Below are 14,961 nucleotides of genomic sequence, written 5' to 3'. Positions count from 1 at the left end.
CCTCACCTTTTTGGGGTTTTGTAGGTGATGTTTTATGTTAAGGAAACTGAGGTCCATGTCTGAGAAATGAGCTCCTGTCTTAGTTTCCAAAGAAGCAGTCTTATTTCCAAAAGACAACAGCCCTGATGCTTCCAGCACCAAATGGGGCCTTCCAAAAAATTGTCAGTGATGATGGTTTCTAGAGTGTGATCAAGTGTATAGGAAATAACAGCACCAAGAAATACCATACCATCATTTCCTTAGACTTTTGAAAGCTATGATGGCTGACATCTCTTTTCAGCCTTCCATTTTACTAAACATTTGTATTGGAAGAAACTTTTGAAGACATTTTATTAGTTCTTCTCCCTGCCTTAAAATTCCTAAATTATCAGTTCAAAGCAACCTCGGGAAGAGCACAATGAAATGTCATACCAGATGTACACTGGGGTGAAAATTGCAAATCAGGGCATGTTGATGTGTACCTCCACAACTGAACCCCTTATTTTTTTTATCAACACTGTCTGTAAGGAGTATACAGGTGTCAAGAAGTCTAGTGATAACTGTGGGCTAAAATATGTTGATAGGGAATAAAAAACACAACGAACTTTAATGTTGGCTGTACTTAACCCCACGCACAAGTGTTAAAACGTGTTAGTGAGTGTTCTACTACAGTCTTCAGTCTTGCTCACTTTACCCTATAGGTTCAGTTACCAGAGGATTCAGAACATATGAGAGGAACCCAGTATGTTCTAATACAAAATAATCTTTAATTTGATAGCATTATTTTCTAATACTTTTTTTTTTAGTTGTTCATGAACAAACACAATACCTTTTAAAACAACCTCTAAAGGAACACTTCTTAAGCTACAGGAATGGTGCTGCACAGAGCTACTCAGTTCTTTAGGAGCTGGGTTTTTTTCCTTCTGCAGACTAGTATTCTACACTTGTTAGGGATACTTACCTCAAAGGGATTTCAGTAGTTGTTAAAACCTAGTCCACTGTCATAAGCACCACATCTTATAACCCTTTGCCCCTATTCATGGGATTGGTAAGGTTTTGTAACTTAATGTCCCAGAACTATTTTACTCTAATGATTAGAACCTTTTTTAAATAGCCCGCCTAAATTTATTCATAGCCAGTTTATACCAATTTGGTTTTACAACAGTGATGACTTTTGCTTTAAATAGTTCATCTCAGTTTATGATATGTATATTGACAGGAATTGTATCCTCTTTTAGCTATGTCTCTCCTTTTTTGTCTTTTGTTTTCCCTCTAACAGTGCCAAATATTTCTGCCTTAAAAGAAGAAGCTAGGCTCTTCTTTCCCCTGATTTTTCACATCTGTTTCAGATTTTAAATCATTTTTCTTGAACAAAACTACACGGTATCCCTGAGGATATTTCCTCAGGACTTTATTTGATAGCATGAATACTTCCCTATCTCTGTAGAAATTACCTCTTCTGATACAATGTAAGTTCTTTGCATAAGAAAGTTTTCACAATCACTCTTTCCATCCTGGTAACCTCTCATCTCATTCTGTTTGGATTTAAATTCCTTTGTCTGGGTAGCTGATTTACATAAGAGGCAGAGTACTCCCATTGTGTATTACATAACAAATTATAAACTCAGGTTTCCTTGCCAAAATATTTACTGATATTAACTATAGGAGCCACCTTCCATAAAATGTTGACACAGCATTCCCACTAACTTGGAGGTTTTCAGCAGTCAACCAGGTGCTTTCCTGGCTTTTCTCTTCATAGATCCATGGCAATGAATGCCACCAATAGCTGTGGCAATTATTTAATTTCCTGCAGGAGGATATTTCCTTTATAGGGAATACCACACTACCACATAATGAACATAACCAGCCCACCATTCCCAACTTACAACAACGTTGGTAACATCAGTTGCATTTAATGTTCTGTAAAGTTCTGTAATACTTGATTAAAACATTATTACACATATATTTCTCTCTTTCAGCTCTATCCTGTAATGTTGAAAGCTCCTCTCCTTGGGGAGCTAAGCACACTACAGAATCAGTTTGTTTGCCCATGGACATAACTGATCTTTAATGTATAAATTAAAATACGGGTGACAGTAGATTTTTCTACTGCTACCTTCCCATATTTTATGCATGAGTTGTTTTTATCACATGGTTGTTTTATGCTCTGAAGGCTAAATAGGGAGATAAGGCAAAGTGTAAATTTTATCTTTAAAAAACGTATTATGCTTAAGTTAAGACCTCTGTCCTGGTTTCGGCTGGGATAGAGTTTTCTTTCTAGTAGTTGGTATAGTGTTATGTTTTGGGTTCAGTATGAGAAGAATGTTGATAACACACTGATGTTTTCAGTTGTTGCTAAGTAGTGTTTAGACTAAGTCAAGGATTTTTCAGCTTCTCATGCCCAGCCAGTGAGAAGGCTGGAGGGGCACAAGCAGTTGGGAGGGAACACAGCCAGAGCAGCTGGCCCAAAGTGGCCAAAGGGATATTCCATACCATGTGATGTCATGCCCAGTATATAAATGGGGGGCGGTGGCCTGGGGAAGGGCAGATTGCTGCTCGGGAACTGACTGGGCATCAGTCAGCAAGTGGTGAGCAGTTGCATTGTGCATCACTTGTTTTGTATATTCCAATCCTTTTATTAGTATTGTCATTTTATTATTGTTATTATTATCATTACTATTTTCTTCCTTTCTGTTCTATTAAACTGTTCTTATCTCAACCCGTGAGTTTTACTTTTTTTTCCCCAATTCTCTCCCCCATCCCACTGGGTGGGGGGGAAGTGTGTGAGCGGCTGCATGGTGCTTAGTTGCTGGCTGGGGTTAAACCACGACAAACTCTCATAAGAAATTGAACTTGATTAATAAGTGTACTCGTTGGTACCAATCCTTGCCTTCATCTCTGCAATTTATAGCAGATTCATGGTCAGATGAACACTTGTTTATAGTGACCAGGGGGTGTGGATACAAAGCAGTTGCTTTTTGCCTCATTGGCATACAGTTAGGGGAAAAATAGAAATGCTAGCACAGAGTCCATATAGTGATAATTTTTTCTTGTTTTATTCTAAAAGTTGGACTCCATCTATTTTAAATGCAAACGGGTTACATAATTTAAGAACTGAAAAAAATAAGGCTACTGGACAGTATGGAAAGCAATTGCCATATATGTTTAGGTGAAACTAAACTTTAAAATCAGTCTGTCTCCTGCCATGCAAACAACAGGAATAAAACAAGTAGCACAACACTGTTTTACTCAATAGCTGAGAAATAATGAAAATGTTTCCATCAGCTTTCAAGTAATCTTCATCTTAATATTCTTTGTAGTTCTCTTTAATATGTGGTTTTCCAGTCCTCTGTCCTATTATCTTGATTTTTATCATTCTATATCTTTCATGGGCCTGCAGTATGTGACATTGATCCCATTCAACTCAGCATCAAACAATGAGGCAGGATAAAGGCCTTTATGTCTGGCACTTCGGTATTTACAGAAATATGCATTACTTGATTTAACCAAAAGCAGAAAAACATGTATTCCCTACTTTTTAATATGATCTTGATTATAATAGGGAATGTTATTTTGAAATAAAAAAATTGGGAAAGTTAATAATTTAATTGAGATTTTATTTTTTTTCTACATTATTACTGCCTCTCTTGATACTGCCAAAGGAGGGGAAAAAAATAATGGAAATCAAAATATCATTTGAGTTGATGCATAATTGTTCCATTGTTGGAAAACAAAAGTCGTACAGCAGTCTCTTGCTGAAATCTCGTCCAATACATTTTAAAATACTACATGCAGTCTGTGCAACTCACAGTTGTTTTTCCATTATTTTTACTGAGACCTTTTAACTGCTGTTAATTATAAACACCAGTGTTAGATTGGTTGTCCTGAGATAGTTCCCATGGGCAGCAGTACTTGTTAGGTTTTGGCAGAGAGATACAATGGGTTATCTTCTCTGTGTGGTTTGGATGCCATTGGTCTGGAGACATGGAAAGAGAGATGCTACTTGTCACAGTCCCATCAGTTCTTTTGGACCCAACTCCTTCCCCAAAGAGAGGCACACCTTTAGGTAGTCTGCAGGTACTTGCCACATTTGTGCCATTAAAAAAAGAAAAAGAAAAAAAAAAAAAGATCTTCAGTCATTTTCTGTCCAACCCAATTGTGCCATCAACATCCTACCAGAAAGGATTCAAAATGGGACACAGTCTGCTGGAGTCTCTCACCCTATAAGTTTCACTCTTCTTCAGCCCCATGGATTTTGACCTGGTATGGATGTTAAAATGGAGTTGATTTTCCTTCCCCTTTACCCTTAAAATGTCAGGTCGCAGGCGTGGGCTTTAAGGGCTGAAGTGAAGAGCAAAGAGAAAGGAAGCCCTCCTGTTAACACTGTTTGGAGCGGCACCTTTGTTTTTTTCTTGTTAATATGATTCAGCTGAGTCAATGCAGGCCTGTGTTTTCCCCTTCCTTACCTCTCCATTCAAATCAGGACTGTATCCCTGAGGGATCATTTTCATTAGGTAAAAGATAGGTGAGGGAATGAACAGACCAATTAGACTCCAGATCCTTTAGCCTGGGAAAGCTTGTAGAAAAGCAACAGGGATTAAATTTACAGTGTGTGGTTCGTAACAAGGTCACCATGTTCTGCACTACTTGCTAATGAGACCATATTTTACACTGAAACTTTGCAGTAAGGTCTGTATTTGGAGGACTAAATAAAAAAATTCAGCTTTTCTTTTGATTCAGGTAGCTTATGCCTCTTTTGACTTCCTGGCTCATTTCTTGAAGGCAATAGGCAAAGGATAGAAATAAACACAAGAAACACTTTCTGTGGCATTGTGTAAATTAAAGTCAATTGAAAACTATGCACAAACCCAAATAAATACCAGCAATATGATTACAGATCTATAAAACTTAACAATGTTTCTGTAATGATGGCTGAGAGGAGAAAAATTCTCAAAGACCTGATTGAAAGAGCTGAAATGAAATACAGTTCCATCTTTCATGGTTTTAGCAAGATAATTTTGGTTCAGTGTTGACTAATACAGAATAATAGGAATAAAATATGCTGCCTCAGTCTCAGCATTATTGGCTTTACATTATTGGTCCTGACAGCTGGCTTTTAAAATGCCGTAAATATTGGGCAATGCTGTTCTGCTAAGACAAGCCACTTCATCAAGCATATTTCCAAATCACGCTTTATTTTCAAATGTGTTTAATTTCTCTCTATATGGCAAAGGAGCCCACTGCAAAATTGACCTGCAACAGAGTGCCCTCTACTGCATTTATTTAGGAAAGGAAAATAAAGCAAGTGCCTTAAAAATAAAATCTTTACAGACTCAGGCAGCAGTTTTGTCACAGGCCACTGGACATTGACTAAATATAATATACATATAAGCATGTATCACTCTTACCTTCTTCTAAAGAGCTGGAAACCACTAGGGAATAATAGTTTAAAATAGGTACGAAATTTGCACAATCTGTTTCATGGTTTTAAATTAAATCAGTGCATGTCTTTCCATACCAAGATGGTCTGTGTTTATAGGTTGGAGAGTTATTAGGGAAGTTAAAAAGCTGTGCTGTGTTGCTGCCCCGCCCCCCTTCTCTTTGCTGCCAGGAGGGATCTATAAAAATATGAAGTGAAAAAGTCTCTCTGCTTATAAATTTGTTTTCTCAGTCCTTAATCACTCATGCTCCCTCATTTCTCCCGTTCTTTCTATTTGCCATTAGGTCACTACCATTAAACTGAACTCTCCTTTTCATTCCCATGTCCTTGATAAACTGATGTTACTGAGTTATACCTCTTGCAAATGATGAAGATACTTCACTACTTCACCAGTGCCGTCTCAAAAGCATAGAAACTGACAAGTTGCAAATGTATCTATCATGAAAGCAATTCTACAGCAAGGCAAAAACTCTCAAGCAGACCTATACTTCTGAAGTCTTCGCCTGTTTTTATTTTTCTCAGTCTGAATTGGGCCAGCCTAATGCTGAGTTTTGTGACAGACCAAACACTTGCAACTTCTGTTTAAACTCACAGTGGCTCTTAATGTTCAAACCCTCAGGGATGAGAAAACTGCTTCTCAAAATACTGGTATGAATGAACATTAAACTTTTTGAGTCACTTCTGAAATGCCCTGATTTGTACAATAAAGTCCATGCTTTGCTGGCTGTATCTGTGGAGCCACAATTTCATTCTTAAAGTCTCAGCTTATGTCTTGATAAGCCACACTGAAAGCAATTGAACTGGATCTTGCTGCATGATCAAAGGTGTTCCATGTTTGCCCTCTGCAGTCAAAGATGGTGTTTGAATACCTTAGGACATTTTTGAGTATGTCACTAGGGCAGAGTAGAGGTAGGTAGCAAACAACGTTTCCCAAAGCAACATAATCAATTACCAAAAATTCTTTAAACAAAATAGAAATAACACAAGCAGGCATTTCCGTAGTACACAGTGCATATATGGCCTTGCATATATTTCAGCAATGAATATTCTGTCTATGGATTTGTTCCCACATCTGAAACTTTCCCTTAAGGAAACTCTTGTTGACAATTTACAACTTCTAAGGATGATATCTCTGTAATTGCTTTCCCTTTGCTTCATACCTGTAAATCTTGTATCTTGTGCTAAATCCCTGTCGACTTCTGTCCACAAAATCTGTGTATTCCTGTGAGCGATGGAAGGGTCCCTTATCAGAGAGGAGCCAGTCGAAGGGGCTTGTGGCATGCTGATCCGAAATAGCAGCAACTGCTAAAACCCAGCAATGAAGACTCAGTGCTATCCACTCCCATAGAGCCATCAGAGAGAACAATTCAGCACCAGCACTGCATCGCCATATCATGCTTCCACTGGGGACTTAGAGCCTTCATTCTCTTAGCTTTCCCTCAACACCTAGACAAAATACACAGTCAATTAGATAAGCACACACTAGGCATCCCTTGGAAGTAGAAACAAGTTTCCTTTCTTTCAGCTTAAAGAGATAGTGGCCTCTACTTTATTACATTTTACATTAGCATAAACCCCACTAGGCTAGTTAACAGCGGAGTGTTTCAGTACTTCAAATGCTGTGAAACTAATGTCTTCATTAACATCATCAGTGATAATATTTACTGTTGAAGGGAAACCTTCATAAATTGCCAGGGGAGGAATTGTTGAGTTTTTTTCTAATAATGCTAGTCATTAATGAAAAATATGCAACACAAGAATTATTGCCTGTTAGCATCAGTACAAAATCATTCAGCAATGTCTATGCATAAGGTCGCACTTCAGATATTGGACAGAAAACAGATGAGATTCCAAAGACCCAGATTGCTTTCTTTTTTTATGTGCTTGGAAAAGTCACTTAATGGCTTGTCTTCACTACAAACGTAGCTAACAGATTCATGTTATTCTGTTTCAACTAGCATAGCTGGACAAAGTGTGACTGCATTGATCAATAGCACTGGAGCTACCCACAGCAATGAGTTCAATGAGTTATTCAAGCTCCAGATGCTGCAATTTTGAGTATCCCTAACAGCAGCACTTGACTTTCTGTCCAATTCACTCCAACCCAACGGATCAGCCCAGAAACACTATTTAAATGGAGTCTAAACAATTGTTTGTGTGCCCAATCAAAAACCGAGTATTAACCATAGCCTCTTGTAGGAACGCAGTGAAGACAAGCCACAGTTTCTCTCTATGCCTCAGTCCCATACCTGTGAAATGGGATAATGACTCTACATCTTGCTCAGATTGTGTGAAAACATCTATGCAAGAGCATGAAGTTCTCAGAAATACTGAAATGACAAAGGTCATGTAGATTCCTAAATATATAAAAACAATCAGTTCTAGTTTCAGTGTAAGGTAAAACTGCACAGAATTAATTAAAATATATTAATGTGAGAGCTTTCATTTTTCTAGCTGATGAATTTACAGGGAAAAACATTTTTTAATTCACATTCACTCAAAACAGCACTCATGACATTTTTACAATGCCCCTTGCTACGATTTTTTTTACTTGGTGGGAAGTGCACCCTAAATGAAGGACGCTTCCAATAGAACAGTTTTGCAACTGCACACTCAGTACCACCCATCCATTATAATGGAAATGGTGTAGCTGAATGAATATGCTCTGTGCATATATTTGACACATTAATATTCTGAAAGGTCTTTTGTATAGATTATAAACCTATCAGCTGCAGGAAGTTAACTGCCTCCAGAAGAGCACAGAAGTTCATATGAACCAACAGGAATTTACAGTCTGAGAATATAATAAACTGTCTATACAACCAGAGAAATAGTCAAGGTTTATTGTCGTCTTAGGCACAAATGTAATTGTTTGTAACATGATTTGGACCTGATCCTACAAACAGTAAATGTGTGAGAAGAAAAAGACCCTATTCATATATTTCATGCTGAGCATATGCCAAAGCGCTGAGTTGTAACCATGAACAGTTAGAACCACACAGTAATTTATGATCATAAAACACAGATTGCATTACTTTTATAAATCTTATTGAAACAAGATTCCAGGAGTCTACAACAAATAGTTCTCTAACTTTTATTTATACTCTCAAGCAACCACTTACATGCAAAAAGCCTGCAGATCTGTTTATACTACATGAAGTTTCAGTACCTTCTCCCTAGACTACTGCTTTCTTTCACAGGTTGAAGTTAATGTATGTGAGGTTACACTATTGCATAACCTTCATCACATCGTATGAAAAAGCATGCACAGATCTGAAGCAAAACTGAAACGCAATAGGTTGCTCTCCTGGCCCATAAAAGCCATGATGATCATTTGGTTGCCATTTCCTGTAAAAAATTAGCTCAGTGTAAATGAAGACGACATGTAAGTCCCTTCCAGACAGGCCAGACCAGCTTTTGCATCAAAACGGAGTGAAAAATCCACAAATACTTCTGCCTCTCTTCTTCTTCACAATGAGGGAAAAATATTTTGCCCAGCATACTCATTCCCCTCCATCATCCTTTTCATAGACTAGGAAGACCCTGTGCATAATTTCTTAACGTTACATGAAGCTACAAAGAGCATAATGAGAATTTTAATTTTCATACCTACTGCTGTTATAAAATTGCTAGCTAAGACATAAGGCTCTATTTTTCCTAAATTATCTTTTCTATTGAAAAAAAGCATGTAATGATTTAAATTACAAGTGGTAGGAGTTTACTTTTTCGGGTACTCATTAACACTAAAGTGTTTCAGGCCATTAAACTGTAATGATGACTAATTGAGTCCCTTTTGAATTCAAAATGATAATATTAGGATTGGAAAATGATTTACTTTGTATATGTAGCATCTTCCTAAAACTAGACCAAATGAGCGCTTGAAAAGGAATACTGAAGAGCCCTGCTCTATGCTTGCCTTAATGCTATACCTCATGGCATGTCATAAATTAACCACCAGCAAAACACTTTTAGAGAACCTGTGTAGTTACAGAAAATAATCTCCTTGTTTTAAAGATATATTAAAGTATTTTCCAAAAGAGTATAAGTATACAGGTAGTCTTTAGGGAGAGTACAATAATGTGTGTATTTCTAACTGATACTTATCCACTTGTCTGTATAGTCCAGTCATTGTAGAATCAGTCTGCATAACACTAATTCCCATAACAACCTTGAGAAGTAAACTTTTACCTCAATTTAATAAACAAGGAGCTGAAGTGAAAAAAGACCAAGGCTAAGATTTTTCTTAAGCTCTTAGAGATTTGAAGGTGTATTTCCTATTAAAACATAATTTAGAAAACTTCAGTCCAAGGAATTTTCCTAAGGTTACAGTGTGAAAAATATCTCAAAATTTTAAATGTTCAGATTCTCTAATGAATGTAAATACTCTGAAAACATTTTTCAAAGACTGTTATAGGCAAGTGGAACATATAAAGGTTGTAGTTACAACAGCCATCACAGAATTCCTGGGACGAACAATCTGAATTAAATTTGCGGTAGAGCACCTGCTGATTTCAGGTTGGGATGTGAGAACTGAAAAATAAACGAACACCTGTTAAGCAACAGAGCTAGTGGATTTTAAAGTGGAGAAGACACTCTGTAGAGAAGACATCTTCAAACAAAACTGTCATGTCAACATGCTGCCTCTCTGAAGTGCTAGCTTAGAGGACAATTATCAGGTATAGATGCTCAGCACAATTACTTTCTGTTATCCCCAGGGTTTCACCCAGCTACCACTTGCAAATCCTAATAAGTTTTCAGTCCTTCCTCTTCTAAGTTCTGAGGTTACAGTGAGTTCATGAAGCATAATGGGCTAAATTCTTCTTTGTTAGAAATCTATTGTCTCCTCACTGGAGTTAATGCAGAATGAATCTGACTCAGCATCTTCTGGAAATACTGTAGCTAAGTCCTAGCTTTCATGAACATGTAGAGGGTGCTGAAGACTGGCAAAATCCATGCATTTACATCATCTGAGAATATAGTACTGGCAAGTGCAAAACAAACATTGTGGCGACTGGGACAAATTTCATCAAGCTTCAGCTGTGAACAAGAACAGGATGTCTGTAGTCTTTTTGTTGTCATCCTATTATAGGACAATGCCCACCAAACTCAGTCTCCCTTTTTTCAGTTGTTTGGGTTTTTTTAACATTAGAAATGATATACAATTACATATGGGTAGTTTATGAACTCACTAAGCTGCTGTACCTAAAATAGTACAAATTGAAGTGTCTGTTTGATTTGTGGGTTAAGCTCTCTTGCTTATAGAACATTAATTGACAAATCGTGTATACTAAGATACACAGAATAATATAGGACCAGCCCAGATGTGTGGACAGCAATGTTCAAGAAAAAGCAAATCAGTAAGTTTAAATCCTTTCTAAAATAGAAACAGTATAAAATTTTCTCAAGGAAACAAAAAAAAGATAAATCTGTGGTAACCTCACTGCATGAAACCTTTTTTTTTTTTTTTTCCCTAAGAGATGAGAGTCATGTATAAAACAGATGTGCTAATATACAGTAGAGATATAGCTACTAAATGGATAGTTACTGGCTCACTAGTGGAGTAACTTTTTCTATAAGAGTCAATAGAGTTGATGTTAGGCATCATCAGTAGCTTTTTTTGGCCACAACTACACCTGTAGTTCTCAAGAATCAAAATAAAATAACTGTACACTAAATGTACAGACATTTTTAATAAGATCAGGGTTGGGTGCTTTTTTTTTTCAATATTTATCTCTATTATGTGAGCCTGGGAAGTGCTGTGGCCTTGGTCTGAGATGCTCTCTCCTCTATTACACTTGAAACAATGCCCTTGCAATCTCTGTCAGCATCACAGAAACAAGCACAGCTTTGCTTCCATCATTCCCTCTTTCTCTTTGCATCTCACAGAGATCTCCTTCTGACAACAGAAATGCAGAAGACCAGGATTTCTCTGAAGCCCTTTGGCTTTTATGCTTATTAGAATTCCTTGAGAATGCTGAAATGTCCCAGCTCTCCATGGAAAGCTGAGAATCCTCTATGCTGAAGTAGGATTCTCCTGGCCATAACTTCACATAAATGATGAAATTAAAATTTGAGATTATTACTCTCAGATATGTCCTTTCAAAGGAAAGTAATAAGTAACTTATCAGGAAATACTATGTTGATCTCCCCACAAGAGTTAGAAACCTTAATGTCTCTAAGATGGTGGGGTTTTATGCAAAACACAAAGCCTAGTTCTCTTTGAACTAATCAAAATAATAGTAAGTATATATTCCTTTAAAAACAAACAAACAAAGAAAAAATCTGAGAACAGATACAATACAACTAATCTGTTTGTAGGTAGGCAGGTTTCAGTAAGATCATAACTTTATAATTTATGAGGTTTTGGTACTCCATCCCCTTAGGGACTTCAAAGTTACTACTTTTGATGAAGTACAATACTAGGTGTAACAGGGTACACTTGATATTTCTTTTAGATTGCACATCATGGAAAACAAGAATGAAGTAAATTCTTTATTTTCTAACTATTGCACAAAATTCTCAGGAATGCTACCAGTGGCTTCAACTTTGAATCAATGGCAAGAAGCAACATTTTATTCACTGCAGCTGAAAGGAAAGCAGTGAAGCTCATAAAAGGCAAGACAAGTCAGGACCATTATTTTCAAGGGTATTTTGACACTGAAAAATTGAAATAAATTTTGCATAAAGAATAAAGCAATAGTCTGAGTCTCAAAGATTACTCTTATCTGCTATAAGACCCTGGCTTTGTCACTTTATGTCTCTTTGCTTTCATTTCCTCATCTGAAGTGTGATGATCATATTGTCCACCTTTATAAAGCACTACAGGACCTACTCATAAGAATTCTGTGTTATAATCAGTGATTATTTTTTTTCGAAAAGAAATTTTTCGCACATTAACAACTTTAAATGAATGAGACCTGGGGAGGCACCTGTCCTTGAAATTCTCACACAGTCCAGTGTAAATGAAATAGCCATGAAGCTGATGACATGCTGTGTAAGAAAAGAGCAGAAAGCGCTGCAATCAGTATCAGCTCAGAGGAGGGTGGTATCCCACTTGTGCTCTGCTCTGCTCTCAGCTGCCACATGGATTCTGTTCTTCAAAGGAAGATACCCAAATCCACAGAATAAACTCTCCTAAGCTGAACTTCCTGAAGGACAGCAAAAGGTCTCATGAACTGAGGTGGACTATTCTGTCCTGTGCTTTTAGGCAGCTGTTTGACAGTGGTTAGCTTTCACACATTCTGAGAGCCACCAGAAGGCTGGTGCAGTAAGAAAGACAACTTATACATCTGGTAGAAAAAAGAAACAGAGTAGGGGGTTGGGGAGTTAAAGGATGGAGAGCTTTCCTGCCACCAGGTCTGATGCACATGAGCTGCAGGGTACAGCTTGTGCCATTATGGAAGAAGTAGAAGGCATCTGGTCAGACAAAATATATTTATCAACATGATTTTCAATGAGGGGGGTTGAATCAGTTTGTTCTCTGTTATTCATTGTGAGCTATAATAAGTCCTGACCTAGGAACTGTCCTCAGCAGAGACTCAAAAGCAGATATGTTGGCAAATCTGAAAGGAGAAGATAATTCTACATCTAACATCCTTAAGTGAGTTTTACATTCCAGGCTTAAAAATAAGTGGGGTCCTCATATCAGGTCCTGGTATCTGCTTTGACTATGCACACCCTAAAGCAACACCTTTTCTTTGGTCAAATAGAGCTTCATCCACTGCCAGATTTCAGCTTTCTTCTCTATGTGAGACAAGGACAAGACCCCTGTAACTATGTCCTCAAAAGCTGAAACAGAGAACTAACAGAATGTCTGATTTTTTTTTTTTTTTTTTTTTTTTGTAAAAGCAATCCTGCTATTTTTTCCTCATCCCAGCCTTCAGAGAAGAGGAGCAAAAATAAAATGCACCCACAGAAAGAGAGAACATATGTCAGCCCGACCTCTGCAGCCATCATCGGGTTTGTCTGGAACATGAGAGTTGATTGCCGCAGGTTACACCTATTGCCCACAAAACATGCCTAGGTGTTTGCTTTGTCCCTGTAGAATTTCACTCCTGCAAGTGCCTGTGTGTCTTTAACTGGATGTACCCACGTGCTTTCTGTCGCATCCCAGTGCAGCTAGTGCCTGTCTCCTTAGCCCTTGAAGTACACACCGGCTGTCACGTGTACCAAGGTAATTGTTTTAATGCCTGATATTTGTAAAAGACCTAATTTTTTCCTTTGCTGCCCAAATCATGATGTATAAATTCCCTCAGGTGCTTTTTCAATCTGTTAATCTAAGTTCATCCTCCTGTGCAAATGGATCCTTATGTGTTTTAGCTGATGACATAGGGCAGCGTCCCCAAATTGCAATTTCAGTCTTTCTGCCTTAGCGAGTGAATCTGTTCCTGCAACACCCTGAAGGGAAGAAATCAGCTGTCAGGGCCCTGAGTGTACAAATAGGCCTCAATGGCCCTGACCAGCCTCATCTGGGGCCTCCACCTACCCCTGGGGGCTGACCGGGGGCTCCTGGACCTTCAGTCCATGCCTGGCTGATGCTAGCGTGACTGCCCCGGCCCCCGCACTGGCACTTGAGCGCCCAGGCTGGACCTTGGGCCTGGCCACGCACATCTTTGCCTGGAGGTCACCATGCCACAGCTCGGCTCCAGGCGTGGCTGCAGACACTGGCTGCTTTAGCCCTGCTTCTGCGCTCATGAGCCAGGAGGAGCCACGCTCCTTGACATGTAAAGGCAGAGTGCATGGTTTATGAAAACACATGAGGCACCTAGATGCCCCAAATGTGGATTGTGTAGGTGCATAAGAGAGAGAGAGAAATCCACTCAGTCTTCATGGTGTCTCAGTTCCTCATCTTTAAATGGGGACTAGTACCTAAATCCTTGGCAGATAACATCCATCAGTCACACAAGGAGCTAAAATGAAGTTAATTTCTCGAATGGCTAAGCAGGACCCTGACGGAGCCCTGGGTTTCAGTTGACTGACATCCAGGATGCCATGAAGCCACAGAAAAACCTGCTGCTTTGAGAGCTTTAAACCTGCTCCAGGCTAGATCACTGTACTTTCGCAATCATAAAAGTTCATAGGGGATTAAATCGTTATCTTTCCAAGTCCATGAGTGCACATGGACTGTCCCATGTGCAAAAAATCTTTGCATGTAAGACTGCATGTGACATTTCAGTCTTAAGTCGCTCTTCCGTCGCACAAGTTACACTAAACATTGTCCCAAATTGTCCAAAAATTTTCAGCTAAAACATCTGATGGTACGAAAAGAGTTACAATGGAAACAGAACAAGCTCTCTTTGAATAAGTTTGGGATCTGTGCTACAGGAAAAGAAAAAAACAGCATAGGGAGAGTTTCTGGTCCAGTATTTCCCCAGGCACAAGCTGACATGTATCATTGTGGCATACAGTTTTGCATACTGGAGCATTCAAATTTGTAGAAAATCCTAATGGGAGACATATTTAGAAGCTTGCATTCCAGCTTACTGGAATTTTTTAAAACTCAATGCTTAACTTAAAAATGTTCAATATTCTCTGCTGTGATA

General features: G+C 38.3%; 1 protein-coding gene across 3 annotated transcripts in view; it reads right to left on the bottom strand.

Moving 5' to 3' along the window:
- The window catches only part of BRINP3 (BMP/retinoic acid inducible neural specific 3), a 234,131-nt gene that overhangs the window by 209,250 nt on the left and 9,920 nt on the right, over positions 1-14,961 (bottom strand). For 2 of the 3 annotated variants that reach the window (XM_069789550.1, XM_069789551.1), the window contains exon 2: positions 6,580-6,865. The exons of the other annotated variant lie outside the window; for it this stretch is intronic. In XM_069789550.1, the coding sequence (XP_069645651.1) occupies positions 6,580-6,815 (236 nt within the window). In that variant the 5' untranslated portion in view covers positions 6,816-6,865. The remainder of the gene's footprint in view (positions 1-6,579; positions 6,866-14,961) is intronic. 3 annotated transcript variants of the gene reach the window in all.

This window comes from Haliaeetus albicilla, chromosome 8, assembly GCF_947461875.1.
Source record: "Haliaeetus albicilla chromosome 8, bHalAlb1.1, whole genome shotgun sequence".
NCBI classification, from domain to species: Eukaryota; Metazoa; Chordata; class Aves; order Accipitriformes; family Accipitridae; genus Haliaeetus; species Haliaeetus albicilla.
This window is presented reverse-complemented; position numbering and strand designations above follow the sequence as displayed.